Source organism: Echinops telfairi, unplaced genomic scaffold, assembly GCF_000313985.2.
Source record: "Echinops telfairi isolate 266 unplaced genomic scaffold, ASM31398v2 ScPeMD7_5;HRSCAF=22, whole genome shotgun sequence".
Taxonomy (NCBI): Eukaryota; Metazoa; Chordata; class Mammalia; order Afrosoricida; family Tenrecidae; genus Echinops; species Echinops telfairi.
The window spans coordinates 2,932,314-2,948,948 of record NW_022103901.1 but is presented as its reverse complement, the minus strand read 5'-3'; the positions used below and the strand labels follow the sequence as shown (position 1 = coordinate 2,948,948).

The following is a 16,635-nucleotide window of genomic DNA, read 5'->3' as shown; positions in this document are numbered from 1 at the left end:
GCTGGCTTAGGTGCAGGTTTGGCCATTCCTTGGCCCTGCGTTTCAGAGCTGTGGACCTGATCCGGCACGGGGGAAGGAAGACGCGGTTTCTGGTTGCCAAGTCTGACGCCGAGACGGCCAGGAAGGTGCGATTCCACGCGCCTCCGACCTAGCAGGCGGCAGAGCAGGCCCCACATCCCGAGTGTACAAAATCAGACAGCCTTTCCGTTGCCGGGCTTTATGGAGCGAGCACACAGCTAATAAAGGAGTCTTTCTGACGTCTGGTGCCGGAGCTGCGCCCCCAGAGCCTCCCGGAAGGGCGCTGGAGGAACACAGCTGTGTGGGTAAGGGGGCCACAGGTGGCGGGCAGCTTGGTGAGCCCTGGCCAGTGAGGCCCCGGTGTGTCCAGGGGGTTGTGTCCCAGGCCGAGTGGCCGGTCTGGGCAGCATCCTTACGCTGGCAGGAGGCTGGTCTCCCTGTCCACCAGCTGGCTGACAGTGCGCAGGGCCAAGGGCAGCGCGGTGGTGGCATCACGGTGGAAGCGCGAGCTGTTGGCCTCTGGGCCTGGCGAGAACACGAACTGGGCCACACTGGGCATTTTGAGCAGGTTGGTCAGCTCCGTGGCCCTGGTGCGGACAGCATCCGTGTCCTCATCCCCAGGGCCCACAGGCAGGGTGCGCAGCTTGGACAGGAGCAGGGAGACCCTGTGGGCCAGGGTGGTATATCACCAGGTGTCCTTTGTCCCGTCCTCGTGAGTCTCATACCCCCCGCCCCCACACACCTGGGGATCAGGTCCTGGCTCCGTGAGGCCAGCTTGGTCAGCGTGGTCATGAGGACGGTGATGACCTGTGGCTGGCATTGGGGAGGACTGGCTGAGCGCCGGGACTGGGTGACCTCAAAGAGCAGGGCCTCCAGGGCTTCGAAGAACCGGGTGACCTGCTCCACGGTGCAGCGCCTGTCGTGGGCCACGGTCAGGTATTCGCCAGCAGCCCACACCTAGACGGGGGGCGGGCGGGGGGGTCAGCTCAGCATCAGCCCCACAGTTGTGTGGCCGGAGGGGCAGGTCCACCATGTGGGGCTTACCACAGCTGTGAACATGGGTTCCTGGCTGCGGATGCCGCTCACACTGCCTGCGAAGCCCAGCAGGTCCCTGGCCAGTTCGACCACCAGCGCCGGGCGCAGCCTGCACAAACCCAGGAGCTGTGTGCTCAGCACCCTGTGGAGCCAGGCATGACCCGCCGTCACAGGGAGCTCGGGTGGGGGGAAGGGGCGGGTCTGTGGAGATGGAGTGGGTTCAGGAGAGAGGGCATCAGGCTGGAGGAGCCCCACCTGTGTACGCGGTCCTCGTACTGCGGCACCGGGAACAGTGAGCCGCTCCTTTCCAGCAGTGCTAGTGCCAGCTGGGACATCAGGGCTGCGTCGGCCACCTTTGGGGGCGGGGAGATGTCAGAAGAGGGAGAGCAGGCAGGGCCAACTCCCAGGAAACCCCTCCCTCCCTGTGGCTGCTAAGGGAGTGCCAGGAGGCCGCCCTGCTTGGGAGGTTGGGGGCGGTAGGAGAGGACACAGCAAGACTGGGGTCCAAAGGCCCCCTTGGTGAATCCCTTCCATCGTGGAGCGGGGCAGGAGGCTCACGTGGGGCACAGCTGAGAAGAAGGCATGGAGCAGGGTGGGCACGGCCTGGGCGCACTGGAACACACGGGCGCAGCCGGCCAGGGGCTGCAGGAGGCGGTACAGCGGGGCTAGCCTGGGATCGAAACAAGTTTCAGCCCTGTCGCTCAGTGCCAGGGGACTGAGCTGTGTCCCCGCACCTCCCTCTGCTGAGCTGCGAAGGGAGCACAGGACCCAAGCAGGCTGAGACCCCCGTACCCTTAGTGGTGCCCTGCCCCCACCTCAGGGTGCTGCCAGCCGCCTTGCTTCGCAGCAGGAACTGGAAGAGTGGCTGGAAGTGAGGGTCCCGGAAGCCCTCCAAGCAGCTAGTGGGCCGGAGGGAGATGTCCCAGAGTGGCCACTCTGAGGTCATTGGGGATAACCTGGGCATGGGGGGTGGGTGGGGGGAGATAGGGGTTAGAGGACAGGCATGGACGCAGCTCCGTGCACAGGAGGCCTTGACCCCGGTGCAGCGACAGCACTGCTGCCTGCCTGGGGGGGGGGTGGGGGGGGCGGGGGGAGGGCTCACCGGAGCTGCAGGTCCAGGGCTGCGGTCAGGCAGGGCAGGTCCAGCAGGGCATGCAGCAGCTCCACGGCCGTGCCCGCGTCCACCAGTGACGGGAGCAGCACCACGAACTCCGAGGTGAGGGCGGGGCTGTGCCAGGCCAGGAGCTGTGGGTGGGCACCAGCGCCACCACTGACCTGAGTGCCACTGCATTCTGGGGGCTTCCTGGTGTGACTGAGGTGCTTGGAAGCCCAAGGCACGGCTGCCGCGCCCCCCTTCCCTCCCTCTGCCCCTCATCATGGGCTCTCTTCCACACACACCCTGCCGGGAACAAGATGCAGCTGGCTGTGTCACCAACTGCCCCAGGGGAGCGCCCCCACCTGCCTTGAGGAGGTTCGGGAAGCTGGGCTTGAGGAGGCCCAGGCCAGGGCCGAGGATGTGCAGGCTGTCTCTGCAGAACTGGACGAGCTCAAAGGCCAGCATGGGGCAGGGGAAGAGCTCAGCCGGCACGGAGGTGAAGAGGTGTCGGCACACAGCCTCAGAGTCCACGGCAGCTGCCTCCCCTGCCAGCAGGAGCCCAGTGCCGTCAGGACCCCCACCTCTAGTGCCCACGAGAATGTTCTAGACAAGACGGGGCCCTCCTGCAGGCGGCTCACCGTGACTCAGCAGGAAGCGGGCAACAGGCAGCAGGGTGCGGGCCTGCTTCGGGTCCCCACCCAGACGGCCCAGCAGGGCTTTGAGGCAGGGCAGGGTGGGGTACAGGAAGGAGGGCTCCTGTCTGCACAGCAGGTCCAGCAGCAGCACGGCCTCCACCAGGCACTGGGGGGAGGGGAGGGGGGCGGGGGTCAGGCTTGGGCTCAGGCCGGCAGGGCCAAGGGGACGCTGGGACACGGAGGGAGCAGGTGCCTCACCGCCTTCTGTAGGTCCGAGTCTGCTCTCCGCAGGGCCCCTGGGGAGGACGAGGCGGGGCAGTAAGGTTCCTTGCCCCAAGGCTCGGGGTTGGGAGGGAGGGTAGGCCCCTGGGCGTAGGTGCACCCCAGCCTCCCCGAGGACCAGGACTCACGCCGCCCGCTTTGCTCCAGGATGCGCTGGCAGTATTCGAAGGCCCCGGCCCGCAGCTGCTGCTGGGGAGGCAAGAGGCGGCTGGCGGTGGCGCTGGCGGCTGAGAGCACGGACTGGGTGGAGCCCTCCAGTTCTGACCTGTCGTCTGTGGGACACACACAGGGTCTGCACACCATCAGACACCCCTACTTCTACCCGCCACACACCCACACCGACACCCACACCCCACCACACCTGCCTCCACAGCCGTCAAGCCAGCGGGGAGGCCAAGCAGCAGCCAGGTGCGCAGCATGGAGAAAACCAGCACATTGAGACGCTGGTCCTCTGTGAACCGCTGGCTCGTGGACAGCACCGTGAAGAAGTCCGTGGCCACTGACCCGTCCACCTCAGTGACCAGCCCGGGCTGTGGATCAAAGGAAGAGGGTAGGGGTTGCAGGTGGGCTGGGATGCCACCAGCTTGAATGGGGTGTATGGGGGCAGGGACCCCCGGGGAAAGGGAAGGATGGGCACCCTGGAAGAGAGAGCTGAGAAAAGGCCAGATGGACATGGGCACCCAGTGGACCAGCTCCTAACCTGCCTTGTCCGAGCTGCAGAGAAGCCGCTCCCAGGGAGCTGCGCTGACCCCTGCTGGGTGCTGGCATAGCGCAGCCAGCCCACTAGCCTCCGGTGCAGCAGGTCCACCTGGGCTGCGAGGGCAAGAGGGGCAGGTCTTGGGCTGGACATCAGGGGATGAAAGCAGCGGGTACTGAGTGTCTGCAGGGCCAGGCACCGTGCCACCGTTGCACAGCCAGGACAAGTGCACGAGTGTGCCACAACGGGGGAGGTGGGAGCGGTCCTGGGCCAGCTGCCAAAGCAAGCCCTCCCCAGACCCAGGCGGGAACCAACTACCTTCAGGCAAGATGCCTGGCGAGAGGCTAACGACCTTCGACAGCACAGGGAGCAGAAGCCGAGGCCCAGGGCCTTCAGGTGGCCGGGCCTCCAGAAGCTGCAGGGCATGTCGCCCCACACTGCCCACCTCATTCTGCCTGTCACCCTGCAAACAGAGTACATGCTGGGCAAGCCGCCTCCACTCACCACCACCCCCCACCCCCCGACGGGGGACCCCCACTCAAGGCTCTGAGGTGGCTTGGTGAACATGACTGGCTGAAGAGAATGACCCTTGCCTCCCTCGTCCTCTCAGGCCACACAAGGCTAACAACACTTCTGCCTTGGGGCTGGCTACCCCCTCACCAGACCCCACCTAGTCCTTAATGGATGTTGGGGACCGGCCAGTTGACAGAATTCAACTGTCTGCTCTCGGTCAAACAGTTTGAGTCCATCTGCTAATCTGATGGCCCACCCGGCAGTCCTGTGGGAGAGAGGCCTGGCAGCCTGCTTGTTGTGATGCCAGCCAAGGAGACCCTCCAGGGCAAGCTCTGCTGGCATACAGTTCACTGTGGGTCAGCGCCAACAGCACCTGAGACCGCATAGTGACCCAAGGAGGAGTGCAAAGGGAGCTGACATTTTAAAGTGTGGCCTGTGAGACTAAGTACCTGCGGTCCCTCTAGCAGCAAGGGGGGCCGGTGGTGGTGCAGCCCAGCCCTCAGCACTGACGGGACTGGAGGGGCCAGAGAGAGACCAGCACTGCCTCAGGGGGTCCTGAATGCTAGCATGTGCATGCACACACGCCTCTGCACGTGCAAGGGGCATCAAAAAGCTTGTGGCAAACAGGATTAAAAGATAATACTGTATACACTCGTGCCTGTAGAGGACACTCCTGTTTACACACATAGGGAGGGGCCTACCGATGTTCATGGGAATAGGGTAAACGGAATTTTCCTGGAAATTCTGTACACAGCCTCCCCTGGGCCCTGTGCCAGTACACCAGCATGCTGCCTGGGGGTGGTGCAGGGTTACCTGGGCAAGAAGCACAGAAGCCACCAGGCTCAGGGTGTGGCTGTTGTGGGCTTGCTCACAGGTCAGGGCCAGGCCCTCGACAGGGGCCATCTCCCGCAGGATGGCGGCACAGAGGAGCTGGAGCTGTGGGGGCGCTGTGGTCGAGCAGAGGGTGGTCTGCAGCAGGTTCATACAGGGCTGCTCCAGCCTGCAATGGGCACCCAAGGGTGGGCCTGCTCAGCCTGGGCTTGGTCACCACACACTGGAGGGCACCCTGGGTTCCAGGCCCCAGCAGCCCTGGTTCGGAACCCACTCCCATGACCTTGAGGTGGGTGCAGGCCTGGGCAGTGGAGCCCCGCCTAAAACAAGATTCAAACAAAGGAATGTCTGCAGTCCCAGGACGTGCAGGCTGCTGAAAGGCCCCCACCAACACTCACTTCCTGCGGTACTTTGTCGCTGAGAGGATGAGCAGCAGCCTCTGCAGGGCATCCACGGCCTCGGCCCCCGAGTCCTGCTGCTGCAGCAGCTTGGTTATCCGGGCACAGAACTTGCTCAGCTCCCCGTCCTGGATCTCCCTGAAGGGGCAATGGTTACTCAGCAAAGAAACCCCGGTGCCAGGGGAAGGAAGGGGAGCCTACCTACTGGAATGAGCGCCTGGCTCCCACGGACTGACACATGCTGCTGCCTCCCCTCCCCTATCACTTTCAACCTTGCCAACAGATGCAGTGGTCACACCTCTTCACCTGGAAGAACTGAAAGCAAACTGATGTTGGAGAGCCGAATCAACCAGGGGAATTTAGTCTCAAATAAATCTGCTTTACAAGCAATTGTTTCATGTGCCTTTAACACCTGGGAACAATAGTTACAATCGGTCTTGGAGCCCATGGTTGCAGCCACTCTAGCTGAAGGCCCACAAGGTCACGGCAAACAGTGACCGTGTGGTTAGCAGCCCAACGTGTAACCGCTATGCCACCAGGGCTCCAGAGGACCCAGAGGGTGGCAGGTAGATTCTTAGCCCAGCAGCAAGCTCTACAAATCAAAACCTCCGTGGTATTAAATTCTGACCAGGGTACCCCAATTCAAGAGTGACGTGTGTCTAGGGTAAACTGCCCCTCCCGAGGGGCATATGGGTGGAGTCGCATCACCAATCTTTTAGTTAGCTGCAAGACACAATTCCAAACTCACTGCCATCCAGTCCATGCTGACTTAACGGGTCTCCTTCAAACGAAACCAAACGAATTGCTATCAAGTCCCTGCCACCGCACAGCGACCCCGTAGGGCAGAGTAGATCTGTTCTGTCTGTTTTTTGAGGCTGTACATCTTCCTATGGGCACATACGGCCTCTTTCTCCCTCAAGCAGCAGAGCAGCCACATAACCGCCACACTGCGGGGCTCCTTGGGCTGTGCGCAGGAGATAGAGTCTAACTATCCCCCGTCAGGCTTAATGAGGAGCTTCCTGGATTCCTGACTGATGGAGAATGCTCTCAGCTGCTTCACCAACTTCACACTCAGGGTCTAAAGCTCAGCCGGAGAAGGATCCGGCCACACTTCAGTCAGCTGGCTTTTCTAAGCCAAATGTAAACGCAAACCCGCTGCCACGGAGCCCATTCGGTTATCGCGACCCCTCAGGGCAGAGTAGAGGGGTCCCCTAGGGCTGCCGAGCCTGTCCATCTCTACGGGAGCAGACCGTCAACCGCTGACCACAAGAGCACTTGGCCCACTGCGTCACCGGGCCGGCCTTCATTTCCACTAACCTCCCAGCCTCTTGGTGACTTTGCTCCCGACCGCAAGGTGGCAGAACCTCTGGGCACCTGTTGCCAGGCAGGCGCGGTCGGCTCGGCTCGGAGCCAACCCAGGGTCCCACCTGGACCCTCCCGACACCCTCGCCGCCAGGGCCCCAAAGCGCAGCGCGGCGCCGGCCTGGCTCCCCAAGGGGAAGGAGTGGGAGGGAACCCGGGCACCTGGCCTGGCGGAGCAGACGCTCCATGCCCGTCGAGGACATCTCGCTGCAGAAGACGGCGCTCCGCCGCTTGAGCCCCCAGGTCTCCACCGGCAGGCTTCCGGGGTCATGTCACGTGCCGCGTCACGTGAACGGATGGGCGGGGCGGAGCGCCACCGACCAATGAGGGCTCTGGCGCGGAGCACGTCGGGCCGGGCCGGGGCCGCGGGAAGCGCGGATTGGGTGCAGGCAGTGCGTCCAGTGGTTCTCAAGCTTCTTAATGCCGTGACCCTTTCACACAGTTCAAGTGGCGGTGACCCTGCAGCCATAACATTATTTTGGTGGGTGCTTCATCGCTGTCTTTTTGCTGCTGTGATGAGTCGGGCGGCCCCTGTGAACGGGTCGTGAGACCCGCAAAGGGGTTGCGACCCCCAGGTTGAGAACCGCTGGCACGGGCGCTCCGCACCCGGAGACTTGGGTTTCTTAGAGCCTGCACCCCTGAATCCGGACTTCTGAGCTTGCACCCTGCGACTAAGTCCTCTGAACCCGCGACCTGTGTTCAGCCCGCACCCCGAAATCTCGATGCTCTCAACCCCAATATCTCGGCGCCCACACCACAAAACCCGTCTTCGGAGCCCGTACCCCGAGATCGTGGGGCCTGAAACACGGTCCTCTTAGCCTGCACCTGACGGTGAGTGCCTAGGTTCTCACGGGCCACCTCCCGAGCCCCGAGACCAGAGTCGGATCCCTGCGGCCAGGTCGCAGGCACCCGCAGCCGGAGACCCCCGACCAAAGACCCCGAGCCCCGAGCGCCTTATCCTCGGAGCCTGCCCTTCTCTGGCGAGGAGCCCTGGTGGCGCTGGGTTGCTAACCACAAGCCGGCAGTTAAAACCACATCTGCCCTGAGGGCGTCGACTCCCGTAGGGTTACAGCCTCAGGAACCCCCAGGGACAGGTCTGTCCTACGGGGTCCCAGGGAGTCGGCGTCGTCTGCGCGGCCGCGAGGTTGGATTTTGGACAGCGCTGCTCTGAGGGACGCGCCGAGGGGCGCGTCTGCAACAAGCACAGTCAGTCTCCGCCCCAACTCGGGGCGCAGGCGCCGTGGGCTCGGCGCCCGTCTGTCCACCGCCACGAGGTTGTCTGCTTCCAGGACGCTTTGCCGTCTGGTACACCTTCGAGCGTCGCTGCGAGTGCACTGCAGACAAGGCTCGGCTTGGGGCGGAGCTCCAGGGGACGGCAGTGCCCACTCTGGAGGGAGGCCCGCCCCTCCTTGGCCACTTCCAGGTGGTGCCAACCTATCTCCCCTTCAGTCCTCCCAGCCTAGGCCTCATCGCCACAACGCCGCCGCGTCATCATTCACGGGGGGCGGTTGACTGACCGGTGGAGGAGGAGGGGCGGGTCCCTTCACTTGGGGTGCGGACAGGCAATGGCCGGGAGTTGACTTGGGGACAGTGCACGAACGAAGCAGTAATGGTGTCCCAGGCCAAGGACAGTGACCATCCCGAGGTGGCCTCCTACAGCTGTGAGGAGGGTGCTGGGTGGTTTGAATGCGGTGCAGAGGACAGACCTGTATGCCCCCCTCTCCACACTGGCAGGCCTCTCAGCAGGTGTTTGCATGTCCCGCACTGTTTGGATGAAGCAGTGACACTGGTTAGGGGCCCGAGGTGGACACCTGTGCGCGTGACCAGGCAGGACCCAGGACTTGTCAGGGTCTCAACTGAAAAGGCTTAATTTGACACGAAGGGTCAAACCAGAGACGGAAAGCATGGGGGCTAGGGTGGAATTAAACTGGGACGTTTGAGGAGGGGGACCCCGGAGTAGATGTGCCCATGTGCCTCCTGTCTCCGTTGGCCACCGTGCTGGGTGGGGGGCGGCCTGCAGGTCGAAACCAGCAGCAGCGACAGTGACGGTCTGGGAAACCCCCGGGGGGCGGGGAGTTTGAATTTTGCAAGTTTGTTGCTGCCCTTCATTGCCATCCCTTTGGCGCCACCACGAGGCAGCCTTGTGTGTTGCCGACTCAGGGACTGATGGGGGCTGGAGTCCACTCTTCTCTGGCAATGAGTTCGGTTTTGAGATTTTGCGGCCAGATCATCGGAGCCTTGGAGGCATTGTGTTGATGCGCTGGGCTGTGATCCTCGAGGCCGGCAGTTCAAAACCACCAGTATCATCGTGGGAGAAGGATGAGGCCCTCGATTCCCCTTAGTCAGTGTCTTGGAAACCCACGGGGCACTTCCACCCTGTTCTGGGTTTGCCAGGGGATTTTTTTTGGTGGTTGGTGTAGCGGGCTACGCGCCGGAAAAGGAAGAGGCTGTCTGTTCCTGTAGATTGACAGCCTTGCAAACCCACTGGGGCCGTTCCACCCTGCCTCCCAGGGATGCGGGCGCAAGGGCAGTGGGTTTGGTGGTGCCGCTGCTAACAAGGTCAGCGGTTCTAACCCACTAGCTTCTCGTTCTCCGGGGAGATATCAGCCTGGGACACTGAACAGGGCCACTGAGATTCGATTCGGTTGCTGTGGGTCTGTTTCGGGGTTTGGTGCAGTTGAATGGATTCGGACTCACCCGCGGCCCACGTGGCAGGGTGGAACTGCCTGCGGGGTTTTGTGCGCTGTGGCCCAAGAGCGCGCAGATGCCAGGCCGAGGCCCCGCAGGGCTGAGGGGTGGCTTCACCGGGCTGCCTGGGGCGCAGCCACTTCGCCACGGGGACTCCTGAACACTTAAACCTACTCTAATCTCTCACTTCGTTCAGTAATCGAGAAAAACACTCATTAACATAAGACGTGAAGCCGCTTCAAGAGCGTCCAGGACATGGAATTCAAAGGGAAGGGCTTTTTTGGTGGCTGGAAGGATCAAAACGGGCATCTTATAGATTGCTTTTTTAAAAAACAGGATTTTTTTTTCTTGTCAATTCATTGTCAATTTTTTATTCAACAATTTCAGCTCTGCCCGCTGTAGTGTCAGTTATTGTAGGTACTCACTGGGCTGCTGACAGATAGGTCAGAGATTCAACACCACCGACTGCTCCACAGGAGGAAAGACAGGCTTCCCCCTCCCGTAAAGATGCAGCCTGGGAAATCGAGGCAGCTCTGCCCTGTCGGCATCAACTAAAGGCAGAGAGCTTGCTTTTTCGCCCCTCCCCCCACTGTGGATGACTGTCTCCCTAGCCCTGCACCCCGTTACTACCTGCCGTCCCTCTGGCCGATCGTCCTCACCTCCTGTCTGTTCTCTTGGCCAGGCACGTTTTCATTTTCTATTTGTGTTCCACTTGGCAGCAGTGTCACCCAGTGCTCGTCTAACTTAACTCAGCATGCGGTCCCCAGGCCCTCCGTCCGTGTCCTGAGGCGCTCCCTGGTTCCCCTCTGGCTTTCCAGGGAGGCGTATGCTCCACTGGGAAGGCGAACCAGTCTTTGCCCATTCTCCCACGGATGGGCATTGGGGCGACTCCATCTTGCTGTGGTGGACAGGGCTGCGATGGACAGCTCTACCCAGCAGTCGGGGATTTCTCTTCCCAGCTGTCGGAGGTTGTGCCACGGCGCTGCCCACGGAGGCTGCACGTTAAAGAGAAGTTTTCAGAAACCCCCGAGGACCCCGTGTGTCAAGGGAGGGTTGGTGGCAAACTGGACTACATGTTGGACCGCTTACTGCAAGGTCAGCAGTTCGAAACCACCAGCTGCTCAGAGGGAGAAAGACGAGACTGTCTATTCCCAGAGGTTTAGACACACACACACACACACACACACACACACACACGCGCACGCGCACGCACGCACACGAGCATTTCTGCCCTCTCCTGTAGGGTCTCTCTGAGTCGGTTTCGACTCGATGGCAGTAGTCTGGATTTTTCCCCAGAGGGTTGTCTTCCTGGAGAAACTGTGCGGCTGCCCTGCTGGCGTCAATGCAGCTGACACACAGCAGCCAGTGTACAACAGGACGGGCCGTCGAGTCCACGTGGCAACACCACGTGTCAGTCCCCCTCAAGGGCCTGCCTTCTTTCCGCTGCCCCTCCACTTCACCAAGCGTGAGGGCCTTCTCCAGGGACAGGTCCTTCCTGGTCCCACATCTACGTACAAGAAAGTGGCACCAGTCCTCCGGGCAGCAGGGCTGTACTTCCTCCAGGGCAGTGCTGTCCAAGGTCCAAGGCTGCAGGGGACCACCACCACTCCCCCTCACTGTCCGTGATTCAAAAGGGAGGGGCTGTGGCTGGTCGCTCCCTGGAGCAGCCCCCCACCCTGCGATGGGCGGTGGTGGTGGTGGGGTTCCTATGATGAGTGTGACACCAGGGCACTGAACAAGGACCCCCAAGGTTGACTGCAACCAAGAGTGTGACCTGCAGGCAGGGGGCTGTCCATGTCACCTGCTGGGGGCTGGCCACTGAGGGTCCAGGGGGGATGCAGAGCTGCCCATCCAGCCCCGCTCCACCTGGTCACAGCAGCGGGGGCCCAGCAGCTTGGTGGGGTGCCACTGGCCTCAGTCTCGGGGCTCAGGCTCTGGTGCCTATGGTTGCTCTCTGTCCCTGTGGCAGGGCCGAACATCCCGAGCCCTGGGTGCTCGCTTACTGCCCAGGGAGCCACAGAGCAGGGTGGAGGGGGCCAGCAGAGCCTCTGAGTTGCCTACTTGTCCCCCCTACCACCACCCAAGGATGCCAAACCTGGGGCTGTCATGTCTTTAATATATAATTTTATTTCTGGTTATAGAAATAAATGCTAAGAGGAGGAAAAAAATTTCCCTGTTCACGTCCGACGATTTGATAACAGACAGTTAAAATAAACGGGGAGGGGGGGCAGGGGAAGGAGCTTTTAAAACACGAAGGTCTGATACAATCTGAAACCTAACTCTGAGGCCAGAGTTAAAAATACTGCATCCCCGTGAAAAGAAACGAGCCCTGACCGCTCAGGGTCACAATGGGGCCTGCGTTTCTGCACCGCTTCCCCCCCCCCCCCCCCCCCCCCCCCACCAGGACAGCACTGCTTCTGGAGCCTGGCTGGGAGACAGTGGGAGAAACAGCTGGCAGATGCGGTCAGACCACCCCCTCACCTCCCCCCACACACCCCAGGTTCATCGTGTACCTTCATGGTACCCCAATTTCATCCATGCAGCCTCACAGCACCCCTAATCTTAACACACGCAGCATACAACACCCCATTACAGAATGCTCTGGTCAGAAGGGGCTCTGGCTCTGGGCCCCCATTCCTCGAGCTGGGTGGGGGGGCCTGCCAAACTGGGTCCCCTCTCTTCTCCGGAAGCAGAGATGGACGTTCAGAAGACTGGCCTGAAGAAAGTTGGCCGAGGGGGCCAAAGCACAGGACCCGATTTCGCCACACTGCGCAGAGACCCCTCAGGACCACTAGCCCGCAGGTGCGGCTGCTGGCACAACAGTGATGTCCCTGTAGGCAGCTGACCACCCAGGGAGCTGTGACCTCACTCTAAGCCGCTTAGAGCTGCAGAGAGAGGGGCACAGGGCAGGCAGCAGGGAAACCCCCTGAGCCAGAAGCGGTCTGGGTGTCAGGTGACCAGACCCATGGGTCCCAGAGCAGGGCAGTGGCCAGGACGTGATGGGGGACAGGGGGGGCGATGGATGAGAGCCCAATGAAAAGTTCCCCGACACGTGGGCACAGAGAAGACTGGGCTGCCACCCCAACCTCCACCCCAGTGAGCAGTGCCCAAGAGCAACTGACTCTCCTGACAATGTCCCAGGAGCTGGCCCATCCTGGCCTCCCACCACAAGCTGTGGACACTGGGGGACACAGACCTTCTGCTGGACTTGAGTGCACCCTGGTCACTCCCCGCATCAACCTCGGCCTGGGGCCCACTCAGCAGCTGGGTGCTCTGCACCCCTGGGGGGCGGGGTGAAGCCACGAGACCAGACTCCCCCAACAGCAGACATGAGCAAGAGTTCAACCAGGGGCTGTGACCTGCGGGGACAGCTGTCTCCCCAAGGCCCTTCCCCCCGCAGGGTCAGGAGGCCTGACCATCCCTGAGGCCTCTGAGCTGGTGGCCACCCCTGCCTCGCCCACTGTGGCGGCAGCAGCATCTGGTCATGCTGGTAGCATCCTGCGTGTCCTGCAGCGAGAAGGATGTGGGGGCCAGACACGCTGTCTTGGGTGCTCAGACCTAGCCTTGGGAATGGAACCACCACAGGGGACTCAAGGGACAAGGCAGGCAGAGTCCCGGGACAGCTATGACCACTGGTACGTGCAGAGCCCAGGCTGGACTCCCAACAACTTTGTCCTCTGACCAGGCCACCCTTAGTGCCCAGGTCCTCCTGGTTACCGCTCACACAGACAGTCCTTGCCGCCTGGGCCCTTCCTGTGCCCCACTAGCCAGGCTGCTCGGGGCCCCTCCCACTGCAGTCCGAGGAGCTTGTTCCGGAACAATGCGTGTTACACACCTCGTCACTCCCTAAGCCCTCCAGGTCCTGAGGCTCCAAGCCCTCTGGGGCCCTCATCTACCCTCCCTCAGTAGGGTGATCCGCGGGCGGCTGAGGCTCAGGTGCTGTGGGCTGGGGCGAGAAGCTGGGTGCACCTCCAGACTGAATTCCATGGCCCCCACCCGCCTCAAATTCAGCAGGAGCCAGGGAACCCACAGCTGCCAAGCCCCACCCTGAGCTGCCCAGCACGGGCAGGGTTAGGCCTGCGTCACCTGTGGACAGCTGGGAATCCAGCTCAGACTCGGTGGGGCGCCGTGGCAGGGAGAGGGTGCCGGAGGCAGATGGGAACAGCTGCAGGGATCCCCAGGCTGCCCCCACCTCTGGACCCACATTAGACCCTCAGTCCTGACACAGCAAGGGGCGTGGCTGAGGCGAGTGCTCACCCAGAGCCCAGGCTGTCCAGCCCCACACCGCCAGCTGTCCTGTCCCCTCTGAGATATGTGGACGCCACAGAAAGGTGACTGGCCTGGGGCTGGGGCAGCAGTCTGGATGGTGGTCGCCCTCTGCGGGGAGCTCCCTCGGCTGGACTAGGGCCCCTGCCCCCAGGGCCATCACAAAAGTGGGTGCAGCTGGGTGGGGGCGGGGAGCGGGCAGCAGTTTTCCTCCACGTGGATTCAAGGCGGTGGCGGTCCCCAAGGGGTGGCCATGTTCGCGGGAACCACGGTGACACGGGGAGAGTTGTGGTCAGGATCCACAGCTCCTGCACTCCAAACTCGGCTCAAGTCCTGTGCGTGTGGCCTTGCCAGCTGCAGGGACAGTGGCTGGCCTTGGCGTCCGTCCGTCCAGCGCTGAGTGGCCATGACGTGGGCAGAGGGGTCTGCTGGGGTTCGTCGGCGCCGAGAGCGAGACTGGGAGGCGGAGGTGTGAAGGGACCAGGAGGAAAGGTGCTCCGGGGTGCGGGTGGGGGGCCGCGAAAAGAGGGGTAGGTCCTGCCGCGGATCCGCACCGCCGGGTGTCACTCGCCGGAGCCAGGGCCCTGGGGACCAGCAGCCGCCATCGTGCTGGCCTGCGCTGCCGTGGTCCCGCCGGGCTCCTCCACCCGCGGCCGTTTGACCTCGGGCTCCCCGCTGGGGGAGGCCGCGGCGGCAGGGGCGGAGGTGGGGGGGGCGTTGGCTGCGGGGACCACGGCCGCCGGCTCCTCGGGCCCCACCTCACACACGCGGGTCACCACCACGGGAGTGGACGAGCTGGCCTGGGCAGCCAGGAGCTGCAGGGGGCTTGTCAGAGCTGTGGGAGGACCAAGTGGGAGTTGGGTGGGACGTCCCGGGCAAAGCCCCGCCCACTCTCCCTGTCCCCGCCCACTGGAGGCCACGCCTCCAAGGGGTGGAGCAAGCTGCGGACCGTAGCCATCAGGACCCCTATCCTCACCTAGTCTGCCCCCACTCCCTCCAACACCCCCCCCCCCACGCCGCAATCTAGCCCCCTGCCTCCCACCCCCGCCCCAACGCCTCGGGCGAGCCCACTGCCCGCCCCCTGGCCTCGGTGGCCGCAGCCCGGGGCCCCACCGTAAGTGCTGCCCGCCAGGCCGCTGGCAGGGGCCGAGTGCTTCCCATTCTGGGTGATGGCCCGCACGGGCAGGTGGTGCTGGCCCAGTGTCACCGGGGTGGCCGGCTGCAGGATGGTGACCGTGTGTCCGGGGACACCTGGAGCCATCTGGCTAGCCACCGTCTGGATGACGCGGCTGGCGGCTGGGATGGTGGCGAACGCAATGGTAGGCTTTTCCTCCAGGCCTAGAGGGCAGAGCTCGTCAGACCGGGCTAGGGGTGACAGGCAGAAGGCCGGTGGGACCCCCCACCCCCCACCCTCGGAAAGGGGTCTCACCACTGACGTGTTTCCGGGAGAAGACAACGCTCCAGCCCCTCCTCCTCCCCCCATCTGCCTGTGAGGACCCGAGCAGGACTCACGCAGGTGGGTGTTAGGGCTGGGACTCTGCCCCCTGGCCGCCGAACGGAAGCCGCAGGGGTGGGGGCTGCTCCGGGGAGGCTGCGCCCTGGGGATCCCAGAATGCCCACCCAGCTGCCCTGAGGATGGTGGTGACATGAGGGTGCTGCAGCCCAGCGCCGCACCTCTGGCTTCGCTCCCCAGGTCCAGCACAGCCGCTCCGGGGGTGTCGTGGGGGCCCCCCGCCACACCTTGGCTCGCCAGGATGTAGCCATTGGCGGAGCTGGCGGAGCTGGTGACCACCCTGACCATGGTGACGGTGGGTGCCTGCTGCACCACGTGGATGGCGTGGCCCGAGGGCTGCTGGGAGGCTACGATGGAGGCGGGCATGTAGGTCACTGGCTTGGCCACCAGGTTGGAGGGCCGGGGTGGCACTGCCATGATGACCGGCTGGGCGCTGACTGGCGAGCCTGAGCACAGAGGGGCGAGTGAGCCCACCATCCCGCCCCTGCTCCGCCCTGCCCCATTGGGCGTGGTCCTCACCAGGAGCACTTTGGGAATACCGGTACTCTGGGACAGCAGCCAGCTTTGAGCCGAAGTCGCTGTCGTGGGGCACCGGGGAGCCCTCCCGGGACAGGCACTCTGGAGTCTGCAGGCCGCTGGGGCGTGGGGACAGCAGCCCTGGGTGGGTGGGCGAGGCGGGGGCGCTCCTGCAACACAGATCCCCGCTGTCAGCTAAGACTGGACCAGAGGGTCGTGCCTGCCCCCACCAACCTGCCACCCCCACCCACAAGGGCCGCTCCAATGGGGGCAGGGGTGAGGGAAGGGGCAGGTGGGAGGGCTCACCTGGAGGAAAGGGGCCCAAAGGGGGTCCGGAAGCAGGAGACACCCCTCTGCCGACGTTTCCGGAAGGCCTGCTCCACCAGCTTGGCCTCGGAGGCGGGGTCTATCCTCCAGAAGGAGCCCTTCCCCGGCTCCTCCTGGGAGCGAGGCACTTTGATGAAGTAGCGGTTCAGGGAAAGGTTGTGTCGGATGGAATTCTGTGGGACGCAGGGGCCACATGACCAGCTGGCCCTGCACATGCAGGACCCGCCCACAGGCACACTCGGCTGGCCACACAGGGACCCCCCACACAACACACTGAACACACACCAGGCCATCCAGGGGCCTGTACACACACGCACAGCCACGCAGGCCCAAACGTATAAACACCCGATCTGCAGGGGCCGCAGGCCAGGGAGATGGTGGTCCAATCCTCCAGGAAAACGTACAGAAAGCACAGTGGTGGTCTCTGCCTGCACTACGCAGGGTTCCTGGTCGAAGGG

The 16,635-nt window shown here is 63.2% G+C and overlaps 3 protein-coding genes across 5 annotated transcripts in view; 1 reads left to right on the top strand and 2 right to left on the bottom strand.

Moving 5' to 3' along the window:
- RADIL (Rap associating with DIL domain) overlaps window positions 1-257 on the top strand; it is a 36,670-nt gene extending 36,413 nt beyond the window's left edge. For both annotated transcript variants that reach the window (XM_004705898.2, XM_045284995.1), the window contains exon 14: window positions 47-257. In XM_004705898.2, coding sequence (XP_004705955.1) covers window positions 47-152 — 106 coding nt within the window. In that variant the 3' untranslated portion in view covers window positions 153-257. The remainder of the gene's footprint in view (window positions 1-46) is intronic.
- Window positions 208-7,104, bottom strand: AP5Z1 (adaptor related protein complex 5 subunit zeta 1). Of its 2 annotated transcripts, XM_045285004.1 has the most exons (17): window positions 7,030-7,104; window positions 5,506-5,643; window positions 5,090-5,276; window positions 4,082-4,226; window positions 3,767-3,879; window positions 3,428-3,596; window positions 3,195-3,338; window positions 3,043-3,080; window positions 2,788-2,950; window positions 2,516-2,694; window positions 2,156-2,298; window positions 1,869-2,009; window positions 1,612-1,723; window positions 1,309-1,406; window positions 1,063-1,195; window positions 761-975; window positions 208-683 (listed from the first exon to the last, which is right to left on the bottom strand). In XM_045285004.1, the coding sequence occupies exons 1-17, from the start codon at window positions 7,068-7,070 to the stop codon at window positions 431-433; spliced, it is 2,412 nt and encodes an 803-aa protein (XP_045140939.1). In that variant the 5' UTR covers window positions 7,071-7,104; the 3' UTR covers window positions 208-430. The 2 variants fall into 2 exon arrangements, with proteins under 2 accessions (XP_045140939.1, XP_045140938.1); XM_045285003.1 differs by having other exon boundaries at window positions 3,771-4,226.
- Window positions 7,105-11,977: 4,873 nt separating this feature from the next.
- The window catches only part of FOXK1 (forkhead box K1), a 53,123-nt gene continuing 48,465 nt past the window's right edge, over window positions 11,978-16,635 (bottom strand). Inside the window, exons 9-13 of the mRNA XM_045284378.1 lie at window positions 16,157-16,350; window positions 15,854-16,020; window positions 15,496-15,780; window positions 14,935-15,159; window positions 11,978-14,656 (exon numbers count right to left, since the gene is read on the bottom strand). Of these exons, the coding sequence (XP_045140313.1) occupies window positions 14,385-14,656; window positions 14,935-15,159; window positions 15,496-15,780; window positions 15,854-16,020; window positions 16,157-16,350 (1,143 nt within the window). The 3' untranslated portion in view covers window positions 11,978-14,384. The remainder of the gene's footprint in view (window positions 14,657-14,934; window positions 15,160-15,495; window positions 15,781-15,853; window positions 16,021-16,156; window positions 16,351-16,635) is intronic.